The 18,184-nt window shown below is 50.8% G+C and overlaps 1 protein-coding gene across 6 annotated transcripts; it reads left to right on the top strand.

The window, feature by feature from the left end:
• Positions 1 to 78: 78 nt before the first annotated feature.
• PFKFB2 (6-phosphofructo-2-kinase/fructose-2,6-biphosphatase 2) lies at positions 79 to 17,080 on the top strand. 6 transcript variants are annotated; one of them, XM_040535678.1, is made up of 16 exons: positions 79 to 175; positions 807 to 932; positions 1,018 to 1,114; positions 1,767 to 1,833; positions 1,990 to 2,064; positions 2,192 to 2,248; positions 2,950 to 3,074; positions 3,437 to 3,644; positions 3,833 to 3,979; positions 4,851 to 4,955; positions 5,571 to 5,700; positions 6,537 to 6,599; positions 7,222 to 7,295; positions 9,078 to 9,269; positions 11,090 to 11,112; positions 11,661 to 14,104. In XM_040535678.1, exons 1-16 carry the CDS (start codon positions 94 to 96, stop codon positions 11,716 to 11,718), a joined length of 1,629 nt encoding a protein of 542 aa, XP_040391612.1. In that variant the 5' UTR covers positions 79 to 93; the 3' UTR covers positions 11,719 to 14,104. The 6 variants fall into 6 exon arrangements, with proteins under 6 accessions (XP_040391612.1, XP_040391613.1, XP_040391615.1 ...); XM_040535679.1 differs by lacking the exon at positions 9,078 to 9,269; XM_040535681.1 differs by lacking the exons at positions 9,078 to 9,269; positions 11,090 to 11,112; positions 11,661 to 14,104 and adding an exon at positions 14,111 to 17,080 and having other exon boundaries at positions 1,030 to 1,114.
• The last annotated feature ends 1,104 nt before the right edge of the window (positions 17,081 to 18,184 follow it).

Raw genomic sequence — 18,184 nt, 5'->3', positions numbered from 1 at the left:
CCCTCGCGCCGCCCGCTTGCCGGCGCGCGATTTGCATGCGATTTGCATGCGATTTGCATGCGATTTGCATGTGGCGCGGCGCGCAGCGGGGCCATGGCGGCGGCGGCGGCGGCGCGGGCGGGCGGCACCGTGCGGGGCAGCAGCGGGGCCCTGCGCGGCGGGGAGAAGCAGTGCTGTGAGTGCGGGGGGGCGCGGGGGAAGGGGGGGGGGAAGGAAAAAAGGGGGAAAAAAGGGAGGGGGGGGAAAAAGTGGGAAAAAGGGGAAAAAAGGAAAAAAATAGGGGAAAAATGAAAAAAGGAAAAAGGGGGGAAAAAGGGGAGAAAAATGCAAAAAAAAAAGGAAAAGGAAAAGGGGGGAAAAAGGGGAGAAAATGGAAAAAAAATAAGGAAAAAAGGGGAAAAAATGGGGAAGGGAAGGGGAAAAAAAGGGGGAAAATGGAGGAAAAAAGGAAAAAAAAGGGAAAAAGGAAAAAAGCGGTTTCCCCTCACCGCGTGTCCCTGGCTGCAGCCCCCCAGTGCCGCCCGGCCCCGGTCCCTCGTTGCCGGCCGCTGCCCCGTGGCTCGGTGCCGGCGTCGCCTCGGTGCCGCCGGCAGGTGCAGCCCTGCACATCGCCTCCTTGGCTGCCGGTGGCGGCGTTGGCAGCGGGGGGCACGGCTGCTGGATGTCCTGCAAGGGTCCGCCCGTCCGTCCATCCGTCCATCCATCCATCCATCTATCCATCCGTCCATCCATCCATGCATCTGTCCGTCCGTCGGTCGGTGCGCCGAGCCCCCCGCTGATGCGCTGCCCCCCTGCCGTCCCCGCAGCGTGGGCGTCCTACATGACCAACTCGCCCACCCTCATCGTGATGATCGGGCTGCCCGCCCGCGGCAAGACCTACGTCTCCAAGAAGCTCACGCGCTACCTCAACTGGATCGGGGTGCCCACGCGAGGTGAGGGGCTTGGTGGGCCGCGGGTGGCTGGGGGCTGGCAGCCGAGTGCTGCCGCCCTCACCGGTGTGACTTTTTGTGTGTGAAGTGTTTAATTTAGGGGTGTACCGCCGGGAAGCAGTGAAGTCGTACAAGTCCTATGACTTCTTCAGGCACGATAACAAGGAGGCCATGGAGATCCGCAAGTAAGTCGGGGCGCTGAGCAGGTTGGTGGCGATCTGGTTACTCTCAGGTGTTCGCAGCCTGTGTGCGTGCACGAAGGAGTGGTTAATGCCCATGAAATTGTGGCAGGAGACAGTGCAGCCCATACAGGGCTCCTGCCGAAGGGTCTCCGTGGGGGAATTTTGTCACTGACTTCAAGAAAAATAGAAAAAAACACAAAGACTGGGCTCTGAACACCCAGAGGTGCATGAAATGTGAGGCTCTGGGCACCCAGAGGTGCATTAAATGTAATGCTCTGCATGCCCAGAGGTGCATGAAATTCTGGGTACAAATCCCCTGTGGTCTCACCAGGCATGGATTTGTGCCCTCAGGGTCTCTGGTGGGGGTGGCCTCCTGAGAGCAGCCATGGCTTGGGCTCTGCGGGGAGCCTCAGCTGGCAGAGGGAGCGACGGGAGCGTTCCTAGAGCAGGGATGTGGGCATAGGAAAACGGGAATTTAAACAGGATTCAGCTCTGTAGAGCCCCAGGGACTAGGGAGGAAGCAGGGCTGGGTGCCCCATGCAGGGAGAGAGAAGGAGTTTGGATCTCTCCCCGTATCAGTGCCAGAGCGGTGATTCAGAGGACCCGAAATCTGAGTGCTGTACATCCGCTGTGACAGCATGTTTCTCTCCTGCAGGCGCTGTGCCTTGGTGGCTCTAGAAGATGTGAAAGCTTACCTCCTGGAGGAGTGCGGGCAAATCGCTGTAAGGCTTTTCTCAACTAAACACACGTGTGGGGGTTTATGTCTGTGTTGTTCAGAGCTGCCCAGGGCATTTGGGAACCCAGCTGTAATCCCAAATGATTTGGGGCTGGTTTAAAAGTGTAGATAAACCTGCTCATTGCCACTTCTTTTCTGCCAGGTGTTTGATGCGACCAACACAACTCGAGAAAGACGGGACCTGATCTTAAATTTTGCTAAAGAAAACGCTTTCAAGGTAGGGTCCCTGCATTTAACTCGTAATTGGAGTTGCTGTACCAAAGCCGTTACTGCTCCCTCGGGTAATAGTGGTTTGAGATAGAGCTCCTGGTTCTCTGAACCGTATCTCATCGCCTCCCTCCCAGGTGTTCTTCGTGGAGTCCGTCTGTGACGACCCGGAGGTGATTGCTGCCAACATCCTGGTGCGTGCGGCACTTCCAGGCCCAGCTCTCACTGCCCGTAGGAGATCGGTGCAAGGTCACCGGCGGCTTACGGGAACGACGGCAGATTGTTGGCACTAGAGGTGTGCCCAGCACCAGGGAACTCTGAGTCCCAGTCGGGCTGGCACCGGAGGTGGCTGCGGTGCTGCTTGCGAACATCCCCTCCGCCTCTGCTTGCAGCTGGGCAGTCGGTGCCTCCCTTGGAGGGCAGCCACAGGCCAAGGCTCTGCGGTTGTCACCTCGCCGCTGCAGCCCGTGGGAAGCACGGGGAGGGCTGGTGCCTAAAAACGCTCGCGGTCTGGTTTCCTACGTCCCACCTCGCAAATTAGCAGTTAAGGTTTGTAGGCTTACGAAAACTAAAGGTGCAGTTATTTAGCCCGGAAATCAAATGGAGCTGAGAAATGTTTGACCTTGAGCGTGGCTTTATTGTCAAGGGAGGACAGGCAGTGAGTGGCTCGCGGGGACGGGTGGATGGCGAGCCAGCTGTGTTTGTACCAGGGCCAAGCGCTGCAGCGTGCCTCCAGAATCGCCTTTTGTTGCCTTGCCAGGAGCAGGTTTTTCCACAGGGCGGCATGAGACAATGTTTACTTGTTTCAGAAGAGAAGAATAATGTTATTCAGCAGCGCTTTTGCTCCGTGTCGAGTTTGCTTGACTTTCACGGAGTGTCACTGTCTGTTGGCCAGGAAGTGAAAGTTTCCAGCCCCGACTACCCGGAGAGAAACAGGGAGAATGTGATGGATGATTTCCTGAAGAGGATCGAGTGCTACAAGGTCACCTACCAGCCCCTGGATCCCGACGAGTACGACAAGTAAGGAGCAAGGCCCCGGGCTGTGTTTTGTCCTCGCGCTCCGGTGCACGAAGGCGTGAGCTGCTTTGCTTTGTCGCTTTTGTCCTCCGGCTCGAGATGCTGCAGTGCTTGTGCTGAAGCCTCTGCTCTCCCAAAGCGAGGTTGCTCGCGTGAAGGTGATATCCTCGGGCCCCAAGGGATGATTTGAAAGTGATGCTCCTTGTTTAGCACGGCAGTTCAGTGTGTCTCCTGTCTGCTGAGGCAGCCCAGTGGTAGTGCTGATGCCTTTAACACAGGGTAAATAGCTAGATTACACCCGCAGATGCACGTGTGTCATTTTTAAAACCAGTCGTGTGGGTGTTCTTATTTTATGTTGACTCCAGAGATCTTTCCTTCATTAAAGTGATCAATGTGGGACAGCGGTTCCTAGTAAACAGAGTCCAGGATTACATCCAGAGTAAAATCGTCTATTACCTAATGAACATTCATGTCCAGCCGCGTACCATCTACCTTTGCCGACATGGTGAGAGTGAATATAATCTTGTTGGCAAGATTGGTGGGGATTCTGGTCTGTCACCACGCGGGAAGCAGGTACGTTTTTTTGGCAACACCCGGATTGCTGTATGTTTAAAGTGTCGTGTGAACACGGTCCGAGCCTGGCACCTGGCTCTGTGCAGGTACGGCCCCGCGGCGCTGGATCTTGTCGCGGCAGCGGAGGGGTCGGCTGGCCCCGAAACGATGCTTCCTGCGCTCTGCTAACCTCCTCTGGCCTTTTCCAGTTTGCCCAGGCTCTGAAGAAGTTCATTGAGGAGCAGGAAATCGTCGACCTGAAGGTTTGGACGAGCCAGCTGAAGAGGACGATCCAGACGGCCGAGTCGCTGGGGGTGACATACGAGCAGTGGAAGATTCTCAACGAGATTGATGCCGTGAGTGAGGGCACGGGGGGAGCACAACGCTGCCGGCAGCCTTCGGTTTTCCGAGATGGAAGGTGACACTAAAAACAAACCCACTGCAATAAACCTATATCCTGATCATCAGTTGAGCCTTCCAGCCACAGCTATGTATAACGTACTCCAGCCGTTATCGGGAAGCTTAGGATCACTTGCTGCAGGGCTGAAAATGTCTGGAAGTGTTAGACCTTGCTGCAAAGCAGCTGGTATTGAGAAAGAGAATAACACCGAACATCCCACGCCTCTGTGGCCCTGGCTGTAAAACTGTCCTGGGTGGACAAAGGTTAATACTCCCACTCCAGTTCTTTCAGGCAAAAGAAATTGCAAGATTGTTGCTGTGGAAATGAACGCTCATTTTCATCCTTTGCAAACAATTTGCGATAAAAACAAAGCCCATGGCCCTGAAATATCAGTATGTTATCTTAAATTAAAAATGAGGAAATAAGTGGTAATAATTTACAGAACATCTACTGGTTGTGCTGGGTGATTTCTTTGGCATTTCCAGCTCCCTGAATTTACTAGTGCTGTGCTCTCAGGCTGCTTGCTTCTCCTTTCTGCACCTCGTGCTGGGGTCAGGGGGACAGAAACTGCCTTGCTCAGCTCTGGGACTCAGCAGAGTTTGGAGATTTCAATGTTTTCCAGTACTGCAAGCATGTTAGGTGTAGGTGGTTCATCATTTCTAAGCCACCCTCGACCCGTGATGCACAAGCATGGTGTCGATTCTGAAATTTTCATCCCAAAACAGAATTTCTGATACCAGTCCCTTGCTATTTGTGTGTATATGTGTTGTATTTTGCTGTGCTTCTGTTGAAACAAGCTGTGTTGTAACAAGTTCTACTTCCTCCAGGGGGTATGTGAAGAAATGACCTACGCAGAAATTGAAGCCAAGTATCCTGACGAGTTTGCCTTGAGGGATCAAGAAAAATACCTTTATCGCTATCCTGGAGGAGAGGTGAAAGCACTTAGGAAAAACGATAAGCTACAGTGTGTGGCCAACAGATGCATGATGTGTGAAGGACTTTGCTTAATTTCAGCTTTCTGTCCCCACTGTTTGTGTTAGGAATTGAAACCATTAGGATCCCCAGATCTCTTTTAGAGGAGAGGTATTTTGGTGTGTGTAACGGCGGTGTGCTAATGATGCCGTGCTAATGGGGCCGCTGGAGTCCTTGACACTCTCCTCGCCCAGAGGTTTCTGCACTACACTCATGGGCTGAGGCCTGAGGTGTCCCTGTGGAAAACCACCTTGGGCAGAAATGACTGGGGGGGGGGTACAGAGTCATTTCTGGTTTTACTTCACAACCTTAGTTAAATGTATCATTGACATTTTTTTTTTTTTTTAATGGAGTTATCAGTAATCTGAATCTCCCAGTAACCTGAGGGTTGCTGACATCCATTTCACGTTGTGCTGTTTCCTTTTTTTTCCTCCCTGTATTTACTGGATCACCCACGACTTCTGCAGTTTGTTTTAACTGATACTTTCCTAAATGCGAAGCCGTGCTAATTGCTACTTCTGCTTTCAGCGTATGTTTATAAAACCCCTTGCAAAACTCCTGTTTTGTTTTTTCAGTCCTACCAGGACTTGGTTCAGCGCCTGGAGCCGGTAATTATGGAGCTGGAACGTCAAGGCAACGTCCTCGTTATCTCCCACCAGGCAGTTATGAGGTGCCTCTTGGCTTATTTTCTTGACAAGAGCGCAGGTACAAAAATAAGCGCGTGATGTTAGGGGCTGGATTCTATTTCTGCTTCCATTTCAGAGTTTTTGGGAGGGTGGCTTGTAATTGCTGTTTTGATTTTTGCAGCAGAGGAGTTGCTTAAAAAGGAAATAAAAACACTTGTGAAATGCTTTAACCGTTGCATTTCAGCAAAGCCTTGCAGGAACCTCTGCTTGTGATGAGTGCAGGGGCAGAAAGCTGACCTTTTGATGCCTGCCCTGATGTTTTTCTGCTCAGCCCTTGTTTCTGCAGCTGTTTCAACCAGTCGCCTTTCCAAAATCTCAATGGGATTAATTTTTAATATAAGGACACAGTTTTCTGGTACATCAGTAGTCTGTGAGGGCTTGCCAGCAGTCCTGCACCTGAGTGGCTCTGATCCAGCGCATGGTGTGCTGGCGACAAGGTGCTGTGTTAAAACTCAGCGAAACTGTAAAATTCAGTGCAAAACACTCATCACTGCTCGTCCTTGCTTTGCAAACGGTGAAACGTACCGATTGGCTTAGAGGTATAAATAATGGGGAAAAGTACTATTTAACGTTATTCAAAGCAAGAAAACGATCAGGCAGCCAAAACCCCAGACCCTAGGAAATCGAGGTGTTGCTCGAGGGTGCTGGTGGCTGGGGGAACGGAGGGTGCGTGCCCCCGCTCTGTGATGCAGGCCAGAGGTGTGCTCGGCCGCGGCGTTTCTCCACGCTGCCATTGGGGCGGGCTCCTCTGGATGGCGGTGTCCGCTGCTTGGCGGCTGGGTGGCTGCACTGAAATAGTTGTTACTGGAAAGAAAAGGGGATAAGGTGCACGGGTGACGCCTGCCTCTCTCGCAGACGAGCTGCCCTACCTGCGGTGCCCCCTGCACACCATCCTCAAGCTCACCCCGGTTGCGTACGGTATGTGCCTCCTGTTTTTTTTTTGTTTTGTTTTTTTTATTTTTCCGTGGTTTATATGAATCTGATTATGGTATCTGTGTGCAGAAGTAGCAGGACTTGCTCTCAATGCGCCCGGAGATGTTCTGAACACAAAAAGGCACTGAAGAGTGGGAGGTTTTGGGGGGACAGTGGAAGGGGGATGGATGGTTTTGGGATTTTGTTTATCCATGTGGGGACACAAGTGGTCTCCCACGGCTTCTCTCTTAAATAACAACCGTCTCTGGGCTTTATTTGTCGATGAAGAAGCCTGTTTGTCCCTCATGCCTGGATTTGCCTCTGGGTGCAGTGAGTTAAAAGCAGCTTTGCTGGATAAGCGTGTAGTTCTCTTGACATGTGGCTGCCTGCAAGGTGTCGCTGTGCTTTTACAGTGAAGGTCAAAGCCAGAGAGTGATTTAAGTGTAAATTATCTGTTAATTTGGAATGAAATGCTTACGAGTTTTTGGCTGTAGTTTTGTTTATTTTTTTAAACAAGTAACAAACTTACTTCTGCTCACTTTACATGCTCTTTTTAATACATTTTAAAAAATAGATAATAAAATAAATTACAATTCCTCATGTAAATTTCTCTTTCTTTTTGGCAAAGGTTGTAAAGTGGAGACAATTACCCTGAACGTGGAAGCAGTGAACACCCACCGCGACAAACCTTCTCTGAACTCAGTAAGTCCTGGTGCAGAATTTTGGCTTTTGTTTCATGCAGTCACCAAACACTTGCCTTCTTTGAATACAACTAAAGTGAGACAATAACTTCTTAAACTCTTAAGGTTCTTAAATACCTGCTAGAAGAGGCTGGCTGCTTTCAATGACCAGAAAGACTTTCTTCAGAAGTAGTCCCCAGAAGTAGGACTAATGGTTGGTAGAATTGCACGTGCTTCCCAAACGAGAGGGAGATATTTGTAAGAATTGTTCTAGGGAGCAGAATGGAGAAACTGAAGTCACTTTGGTCAGGATGTACTTTTTAAATTCCAGGTCTTGTTCTCAGTTTTTTATGAAGTGTTTGTTGACGCTTGTTTGTGTTGATTGCAGTAATTCCAAAAAGACATGTCAGAGTATTTAAAATTAATTCTTCTTGCTGTCTTCATCAGCTTTGTCTCCTTCAGAGAGCCACAGGCGGCGTCAGGCTGGGCGCGGAGGCTGGGCTGGTGCCTTGGGGTGGCTTTTGGTGGGGTGGGCAGCCCCCAAGACAGGGTTGCTGCTGTGCATGCCAGTGGAAAGTACAGGATTCATCCCTTGGTTTGCGATGATGTTTGTGGTTTGCTGAGAGATGTGGGGATCTTTCTTTGCCCTTGTCTCTGCAGGTCTGACCTTTACAGGCTTTCTGTGCAAGTTAAGGCTGTGCTGCTACTGAACTTGTATGTGTGTACCAAAGCGTAGGGAGCAGGAGCTGAGGTCCATGCTACCTCCCATGTTCTGTGGATCTTCTTGCAGCAGCAGTGGGAATGTGCACTGCTTCTAGCCCAGTCAGTAGCTGGTTTTGTTTAGGAAGCCCTGCTTTGCAGTGACTCAGGTAACCATTCAGCTATCTACCTGGCTCAGCAAAGCCCTGAAGTATGTGCCAAATCTGTGGAGTTGCTGCTATTTTTGGTGCTCACTTTTGCAGGCATGGTTCTGCTTTGCAGAGGGACTAAGCTGGGAGCACCCGCAGGCTTGGCTCCCCGGTTAAACACCACAAACCAACTCGCTGCTATGAGTAGATCTGATCTAATTGATCACGTTTTGTGTTCTTTTGGTGCATTTAGGCTTTTTGCTGCCTCTTGTCATTGTAGGAGGTTTTATAAAGATCTCTAAAGGTGAAAAGTTATTTGCCAGTTGCCTCGAATACAGTTATTTTTGTGTCCTGGCATAAAAAGGGCAGAGTCAGGAGCTCCTCTATGCTGAGGGAATCCTAAGCAATAGGTGGAAAACCTGGAAAATGCATCTCTAGTTGGGGGGCTTGCAGAGCTAACATGCCAAATGCTAAATGAGGATGTTCAGCAAGATTTTTGTGGCTGGTCCCTTTCTGGTGGTGCCTAGTCAGGCATTTATTGCTTAGCTACTTCTGTGTGATTCCCACGTTGCAGTCGTTGATGCCCGCTCGGAGGAGTCGGAGGCTGTTCCTGGTGGTTTGTGCTTACTTTGAAGCACAGCTGCTTTGAGACCAGAAGTACAAATAAGGGAAGTTTTGTACTTGATTTTTTTTTCTGAAGTTGATGGTAAAAATAAGTAAGCAAAAAATAAAGAATCCCAGAGAGAAGTAAAACTGCTGAAAAAGCAGACTGCTAGCAGACTTTGGGCTTGACCAGCCGACAAAGAGGTCATTTCCTACCGCGCGCCCGGTGCTGTTCGGCCACTGTCTGCTCGTGGCAGTGGCTGGAGGCTCTCAGGTGCCTGCAGGTGTGTGATGTGGTTGTAAACTCTGCTTCCACTTTTCCATGCCTCGCAACATCCTCTATCTCTGCTCAGAACAACCTTCCCACCAGCCAAAGCCCAGTGAGGATGAGAAGGAGCAGCCTCACCCCGCGGGCCAGCACGGACACAGAGCAGCGCCCGCGGCATCACAGCGTTGGGAGCAAGCCCCTCGACCCGCTGGGGCCCTTCCCCTTCCTGGAAGCTCGAGGTGGATCTGGTCGGCCACGGCTGCCAGCCGGTGTCCAGGTGGTACCTTGCCTCTGCTACCCCTCCCCGGCCACCCCGCGTGCTGCCGCTGTCACCCCGCCATGGCACTGGTCCTGGCTGCAATCCCCTGCTGGGGTCTGGGATGCTGCCACTGATGCACTCAAAAATTGTGCTGGATTAGGTGCCCTGTTTAAAATAATAATAATAATAAATCACCCCACTAAACTAGAATTGTGGTGCCAGAGGGTTACAAAATCAGGCTCCATGCAGGCGAGTTCCCATCAGTACCACAGGGTTTTTGTAGGGTGGTTGGTTCTGGGTAACATCTTGCTTTTCAGCAAAAACTTGCCTGGGAAGAGTTACAGATACTTTCTCTGTCCAGGTGTGGTAGTGCCTAACAGTGACAGTCAAGCGTTGCTCTAGCTGTGGTACAGCAGGTTGGGAAGGCTTTGTGTTCGTGGTGATGGAGCCCATTTTCCTACAGATCCCATCAGTAGGTGGTTGAGCAAAGTTTGGGCTTCTGGTGTTTGGGTGCTGCTTGGTTTTTGGCAGCTGGCTTTTCTTTCGGCTTGAAAGAATGATAGAGTCGTAGAATATCCTGAGTTGGAGGGGAGCCATGAGGATCATCGAGTCCAGCTCCTGGGCCAACACGTAGGACCTCATCAGGATTATGTGTGAAGCCCTGTTTGCTTCTTTGCTCATTAAAAATCATCTCTCTTTGCTAAGTTAGGAGTCTTTGTGTGCCTGGAAGGCGGAACAGGCTGCACGCTGCCTCCCATCACATGAGGCAGAGGAGGCATGAGGGGCTCCTGGCTGGGATCCTCGTGTGGTTGGTTCCCCTCAGTGCAGCCTGAGAGCTCCTTTCAGCAGGACAGCCTGGGGTGGCTCTTTTGTAAGAATGTTAATTTTATTTTTAAGATAACAATGGAGAACAATTTTTATCTTGGATACTTTTCAGCTCGATGTTTTCCAAGCTATTCAGTGAGTCCTGCTTCTTGTTCTTCCTATTAGTAGAGTAAGTGGTCAGAGGGAAAGGGGCCATGCGCAGGTGAACACTGCTGGTGTTTTCACACATGGCAAACGTCAGCACGAGGCTTGGACATCTCCAGAGACCTGGGCTCCAGTGGGACTGGATCAGACAGGGCTGCTGGTGTTTGCATTAGGAGTGAGTTTGGCCCATAGCTGTTATCTGATGAATCGCAGCGGGAGAGGACCATGGCTTCCTGGGGTCCCAGGTGCTCTGAATTTGTTGGGGCAGTGAGCAATGAGCAGCTACTAGCCCAGTTTAGCAGCCGTTAGCCCAGCTTAGCAGCTGTTAGCCCCGCTCGTCATCCGCACCATGGGTCAGTCGTCCCGTTCCTGGCCCCAGACTGCAGGAGGGGTCGGTGCAGAGCCTGCATCCAGCATTTGTGGCTCACGGGAGGCAGAAGTGGGCAAGTCTGTGCTGGCTCTGTGTGCTCCGTGCTGCTTCTGAAGCCTCCCAGAGCTCAGGTTCCTTGGAGGTCCCTGCAGCTGCCCCTGCCCTGGCTGTCTGCTGTTGGCAGTCGTACCGCTTGTAATCATAACGCAGCGTTGAAAACTTTGGAGCGTTTCAAAACCTTCTGGAGTTGGTGTGGGTGGGGATGGGGAGTGCTGTTCTGAACCTCTCACCTGAACGGAGCTGCTCGAGGAGCCACAGCAGGCAGTGTGCATGGCTTGTAGCAGCGGCTGTCACACCAGGCCGCGGCGACCTCCCTGCCCTGAGACCCTTGGGTTGCTTCACTTCATTCCTCACCTGCTTCAGTGCTGTTCCTATTGCTTCTAAACCGTCTCGAAAATGCACTACGAGCTCTCCTGTGCTGTTTCTTTTTCCTTTGCAGCCTCCAGTGGGAAATGCTTGCCTGTGAGTACCACTGACAGCAGCTTGTGTGTTGTGGTTAGTAAGTAGGCCTTCTCCTGACTCAAGGTGCATGGACACCGCTTTGGGGAAAGGCGACTGCTCGGGGCAGAAGGAGGTCTTGCTGTGTAAAAATCCCTCACTGAGGGGGGACCACTGCTCTGCAGGGCTCCCGCTGGTGCACGTGCATGGCCCCCAGAGCAGGATGCTGGAGCTTGCTCTGGGCACCCCGAGTCCCGTCCATCACCTGTCCCCGCTGTCAGTCTTGGGGCGCTGCCGTAACAGGGCCTTGCAGGAGGCATCTGATGGCAGTCTGCGCTGGGTGCTGCATGCCTGTGTCTCAAAGTGAGCCGCATGGGAAGGGGGCTCTGATTTGTGTTGTGGGGAGCACGCTTGGAAAGCAGCTTCGTGAATGAGCCTTGCTGTGCTAGTGGCATAGCCACCGCCTCCTCGCTGTCATGGCCCCATGGGGGCACCTTTGGGGTGAGCAGGGCAGGGCTGGCTGTCTCCCACCACAAAGGGAGGACGTTCTCTTGTCTGTCGCCCCTCTCCAGGGAGCCAGCAGCCAGCATCACCCAGGAGACCTTGGGCTCGCTCTCGGCCTCCGAGTGAGGCGGGCGGAGGAGACGTTTGCTGCTGCCGCGCTGAGGCTGGGGGTGCCCTCGCCCCACTGTGCGCCCACTGGCCTCGAGGCCGTCCCTCGGTGCGACCCCTCGCTGGGCTTAGCAGACGCTTTTCCTCATGCAGGACGTGCAGCATTGATGTTTCTGTCTTGTAGAAGTTTGTCGCCGTTTGTTTTTGTGGACTTGACTGTACAGCGTGCTATTTCCCCATGGGATGGCTCTGGGCAGGCGCTGTGCCTGGCTTCCTGGCACAGTGCCACGCTGCTCCCCATGTGATCCGGATGCCCCCCAGCACCAGCCTGCTTTTACTTGTCCTTGGAAGCGTTGTGGCCCTGGGAGGCTTTGGGCTTTGCACCTGTGCTGCTGCGAAGGTGGATGTTGGGTGTTGCTGCTCTGGGGCTACCGGCAAATCCTCTTGCCTGCTGGTGCATTGCCTTCAAATTTAGAGAAAAACTGAATTTAGTGTAAAGAAAGTAAAGTGGTAGCCAGTCCCATTTCCTGGCAAATCAAGAAAAGAAGATTAAGGTTTGGCTGGGAGGATGTGCCTGGGTTTTGCCTGGAGGCTGGGTGAACCCAGGCGCAGCTTCTGCTGAAATGGAGGGAGAAAGGTTTCTGTCTGGGTGGTGTTCCTCCACGTCTCAGCGCCCCTGCTGGAATGCATTTGGCCATTTGGATGAACAGATTTTGGTTTTGTCAAAAGTCTGATTTTGCACTTTATCCTCAAAGTGAAGCTCTTCCAGCTTTTCTTCAATGATACTCGCCTGCCTTTCCGCACAGCCAGTAATTATATACATTTCTTGGGATAAAAAGGGCCAATTTTGATCTGACAATTGATCTTAAATGTGTCTTTCCTGTTCCCTGGCTTTATGGCATCCTTAATAATGCTGCAGAGGAGCTGTCTTAATGATGAAGCAGCAGGACTGTCCTGCCAAAGCTGCAGAAGCGCACAAAACGTCAGCTCGGGTGTTGGGGTAGCGCCTCGCATGGTGCCGGGGCTTTCCCTGGAATTGTCCAGCGAGTCACGATGTGAGCACTGGGACCTTCCTCCTGACCCTGCCTGTCTCCACAGGTTTCAGAGTTAATGGTGAAGATGGGGGGAAAAGCAGAAAGAACCTGGGATGGGGGAGCCTGCAATAAGTCTGATAAGTCATCAGATTGTTCCTATGCTTAGGAACTTAGAATCAAATAAGAGAAAAAATGTCCACAGGCTAAAATTCGAGCCTTACTGACCTGTTCAGCTTTGCCTTTATATTCTGAACCGAAAGGAGCTGTGTTTAGAAAATTAATGTATATGCCAGCTTTGAAAAATTACTTTTCTAACTCTGTGCTTCAAGTGTTTGTTTTCCCTTTGTTTAAAAAAAAAAAAAAAGATTCCTTGGAAGGGAGCTTGGTCCAACTTCCTTGATTCCTGTACAAATTCTGTCTTTATCTTGGTGTTCTGCTTGAGAAAACAACATGTGAGCAGCTCTTGTGGATTAACTCTATCTGATGATGGTTTTTGGTGTTGCTGTCAGGAAAGCTGTTCAGATTTTTATTTTTTTTCCAATTGCAAATGGAAAGAATGTAGGGTCTGAGTTTCCTGGATGCTGGATCAAAATGTTGATGGTTATTGTTAATTGTCAGCGTGATAGCTGTGCTGTTTCTTTATTGCAAAACAGCTCTGAGACAAACTGTACATACCGATTGACACATCCATTGCAATCTCCAAAAACGCTGCAGCCGAGCAGAGCGGGCACTGAGCGTTGTGGCTCAGGTCCCTTGAGATCATTTGCTTTGCTCCAAGCCATTGAATGAGCAGCAGCTGCTTTAGGCCGTCCTGGCTGCCAGGTTTTAATCTACGTGCTTGTGCATTTGTAAATATCTAACTCACTTGTACTGACACGAGTGTGTTCTTGTCTTCTCTCCGACCCTCAGGGAGGCAGTGGAAGGCATTTTATCAGAACTAGAAGTATTTATCATGGCTAATATGCAAAGGTATTACTGTAATGTTTCTTACATCTGTCCTGGAAGTGTAATTTCCTGTGGAGAAGGTGAATAAAACCGAGTAACCTCCAGTACGAAGTGGCTTCATTCTTGCCTGCCTTCCTGCGAGACCCTCGCTGAACCGCAGCCTGCCTGGTCTAGGGGCTGGGAAGAGGCAGCACACGGAGCTCTGCGGGGGGCTGCAGGGCGATGTGAAGTGGGAAAGCAACACAGGAGAGATTATTTACTCGGGGACAAGTGAATGAGTAAACCCTCGGGTAGATCTGCCAGGTAGCCCAGCTGCGTGGAGCTGTCGGACTGCTGCAAAGTGCCTGTGTTCGTCCTGGGCTCTGTCCCAGGATTTACCATGCCCTTCTTTAGCCGTGTTATAACCCGTACTACTTCTCTCTTATTCGCAGAGGATGGCTGGTTTAGCCATGTAGAGGCCGGTGGCTTCACCTCGAAGGCAGCTGGGACGTCAGTGGCCGGGAGGAGTGCGGCGCGGGGAGCCCTGAGCCGGTGGCACCGCGGGGAGCACAGTGAGCCCTGGGCGCTCCGGCCAGCAGTGTCCTCGCTCGTGTGCTTCGCAGCCTCTGTGTCCTGTCCTTCCGAATGCCGAAACGTCTACCAGTGACACTGGAGAGATTTTTATCATGAAGATTTTTAAACCGCTTTTAATGTGCATGTGTGTGCGTGAGCGAGCGCGTCCCTGAGCCTGTTGGGAGAGGTGCGTGCTGCTCGGCCCCGCAGGGGTCGGGGTCATCCCCTGCACCTCTCCTCCCGTCGGATGGCGTGAGTATCTGCAGTGTGTGCGAGGACGAAGCTGTTTTCTGCACATTTCTGTACTTGCTGAAGTAGCTTTTATTGGAAGATGTTCTCAGCACGCCTAATCCCATTTAACTTTGCTTTCGTGGCTGCTGATTTGAATCCCCAGACCTGAGCCTCTTCCTTTGGTTTGGGAAGGGTTTTTTTTGCACGTGGCAATGCAGAAGGTGTGCATGGGGTTGGCTGATCCCTGGAGAAGCCCCCTATGGGGGGACAGAAGTGCCCAGTGCCCTCTGCGAACAGCCGAGCTGCCAGTGCTGCTGCTCCTGCTGCAAGCCTTGCCGTGTCCGCCTTTCTTCTGGGCTCTGTGGATGCTTTTCTCTCTTGCAACAGAAAATGCTCGCTCTGCCCTGCACTGTCTTGCTTCTGCATTCCACATTTAACATCCTGTTCCTTTTACCTTAGCCAGAACCTCTCAAAATAAGCTCAGATGTTTGTCCCTGCATGCTCGCACACAAGCAGTGCATCCACAGGGCTTGGTTTGTAGACAGAGGTTGAGTAACATTAATTCTGCAGAACATTTCCTATTTCTCAAGTTACTGTTGTTTTCAGAGGCTATGGTTGAGGTGAAGAGGAGCAGCGAGGAGGTACAGTTGTCTCTTGTACCAAGTTTTAGGCCCGCAACACATTTCTGAACTTGCATACGATTAAGCTGTGAAAGTTACTGCTGTTTAATGCTGCCTTTCAGAGAGTTTAAGCTCTTTTAGTACTTAGGACATGGTGCAACTCCTGCGGCACTGGCTGCCAGTTGCTGGAGCACCCTGCCGAGCCGGGGGGCAAGCGACCCCCCGGATGTTCAGTTTTGTCCCACGAGCCTTGACTTGTGTTTTGCTAAACTCCATTTGTCTCACTCCTACTGTTCTCAGACTCCTACAGTCTTTTATAACAAAGACAAAACTGTCAGGCTTGCAGTGCCAAGGTTAGGTGAAGAAACGAGCGTTTAGGTACAAGCAGGAGGCTGTCACGGACCTGCTGCTTCCAGTAACTCCAGGATCTGTGTGAGCAACCTCTGGGACCCAGGCCGCTGATTTTAAAGGCGTAAATAAATGCCAGGCACACCCCATCTGAGCCCCAGAAATGCAGGCTTTCTCTGCCCTTGCTGCCACAGAGCTCAGCAGCCCGAAGCCTGAGGTTTACCTGGGGATTTTGAGAGCTCAGAGCCAGTTGTTTTAAACATTCCCTGAGCTTTAATTCTCTAAAGCTGAGATAGAGAGGGCCACGGTTACGGTGCTTAGAAATAAACCAGAAGAAAGGGAAGGAGGGAAAAGGGGGTGAAAAAAATGAAGGAAGAGGTTTATAGCCTATATAGCATAGCAGTGCTTGCTTGTGCTTTCTGCCCCTTTCTGCAGTAATCCTCTAAATGCACAAAGTGGCGCCGGGACAGGCTGCCTGCCTCTACAAACCTGCTGCATGGGAAGAGCCCGTGGAAACGCACTGTGAGATGTTAACGCACAACATGCTGTCATGGCCTTACACGGTGATAAGGAGTTAATTCTGTTTGTATCAGTGAGTGGCTAATGGCTGTACCGAGACAGATGTCTCTTTTTACCTGCCAGAACTCACCAATGTAGCTGCTAACACATTGGCAGTCGTAACTTTTAAATCACTGCTAAAAATCAGGATGGAGCCTCCCAGACCCACCTGCAGGAGTCAGGATGCAAGCCTCAGTGTTAAAGCCTAATTATAGCTTTTCCTCCTGCTTTTTAACTTTTAAAAGGTGTAAATATGTGTCTGTAAAGCAGGGCATTGGAAAATGTTGTGGAGACTATGTACGGGTGATGCTAGCGAGCGCATGCCTCTCCCCATGCCCAAACGGCCGGGTGGGTGCCAGGTATTTCCTTGAAACCACCTGATTCCCTTGGCACTATTCACGCAAATACCCCAGAATAAACAAAGATTGCACAATTTACATGAATTTAAGATTAGCAGGGGCTTGTGCTGTTGGTCATAGCGGAGCCGTTTTGTTAGGCTGAGCAGATCCAAGCCCTGTTCAAAGCACTCCGGTAGTTCACAAAGGGCTGAATGTAGGTGTGTGGAAGTGGACTTGTCTGCTTCATGAGCGTTGCACCAAGACTAGATCTCTGTGATTCTGTGATCTTTCTATTTCCCTGTCTTTCTCCATCCATGTTCGGTGTCAGAGGTGCAGTGAGCACTGCCGCAGTGAATGCCATCCCTGCGGTCTGGGCGCTTGCAGGCACAGCAGCATTACGTCCTGGTTTAGAGAAAAATGTCATCACTCGTGCAAAATCTGTTCAATTTCTGCTGCCAGCGGGGCTGGGGCCCTGCCCTGTGCTGGTCTCGGGGTGCTGGCAGCACTGCGCCTCGCTGCTGCTGCATCGCTGAGCGCCGCTCGCAAGCTGCATCTCCGCGTGGCGTGCATGGCGAGGTGGATGTTACGTGTTTACGTGCTATTTTGTTATGTTACTGCTTTCTAATGATTTTTTTTTTAGCTTTTTAGGAAAAAAAGCTATGTATGCAAACTTGTGCTGTGTGTTATGTATTCTTTGCATTTATGCATAAATATCCCATGGGCATTTATTTACAATAAAGAGATTAAAAAAAAACCAAACTGCTTCCTCTTGTGTTCCACTAATATTTGCTGTAACTACCTGTAGTGTGCTGGTTTGGGGAGATAGCACCGAATTCAGGAATTCTGTGGGAAGCATTTGAAGGAAGAGGCTGTGCAGGGAGCAAGGTGCCCTCAGGTCTTGGGAGCAGGAGAGATGGGTTGGGAATGGTGAATGCTGTACCCTGGAACTGCAGCTGCTGCCAGCCCACTACTAAATAACCAGTTTTAAGTGTTTATTATTATTATTATTATTTATTATTTATATTTTATTTCTTTTTTATTGGATCAACTGAAATTCACATCTTCAGGTTTCTTATGGAGCTGTTATGGTAAGAACATATTTTTCCTTTTTTTATTCCTTAAAACACATCTGTCTTCCATCAGAAAGTTAACTGGTGTTATGAATCTCTGATTTCCAACCTCTGCAGCTGGAAGCCAGCCTGTCCAGCCATCCGGTCCCTCCACCTGTGTGCTCAGCTTCCCCATCATTTGGAAGGTCCCTGAGCAGGCTGCGTTGTAGGATAACCCCAATTTCCTGCTCTGCTCCTGTCTGAGAGCAGAAATCGAGTGTGAGGACACGCTTTAGAGGGAAGGTCTGTCCCCCAGGTAGCTGTGCGTGTTTTACAGCTGTGTTGTTAACAGCTCATTCTTTTGCAATCATATTTCCATTTTACAAGAGTTTCATAACTTAATAATTTAATTTTATAAGAGTTTCATAATTTTACCCTTTAGCTTTAGCCAAAGCCTGAAGAGCAGCAGCAGCAATGTGGTGTGTCATGGATGTGGAGTTCGTGGTGGCAATTCAATCCTGAATGAAAGTATGCAGCCAAAGTGCAAAAGGAGCAAATGGTTGTGGCCTCTGCCAAAACTGTTACTGGAAAACGGGCTGGCAGCGGGGCTCAGGTGCTTCCCATCACTGACCTGGGCATTCCCTGGGGCCCTGAGCGCTGCTGAGCCCTGCGCTGGCTCTTTGGCCACCATGACTTCAGTGGGATGAGAGTGGGTTGAGGAAACCCTAATTCTGAGGCTGGCCATGAGGCTTTTGGGTCAGGAGACATAAGCCGTGGTGGAGCTGATGTGAGCCTCTCGAGGCCGTGGA

This window comes from Cygnus olor, chromosome 24 (genome assembly GCF_009769625.2).
Source record: "Cygnus olor isolate bCygOlo1 chromosome 24, bCygOlo1.pri.v2, whole genome shotgun sequence".
In the NCBI taxonomy this organism is placed as follows: domain Eukaryota; kingdom Metazoa; phylum Chordata; class Aves; order Anseriformes; family Anatidae; genus Cygnus; species Cygnus olor.
This window is presented reverse-complemented; position numbering and strand designations above follow the sequence as displayed.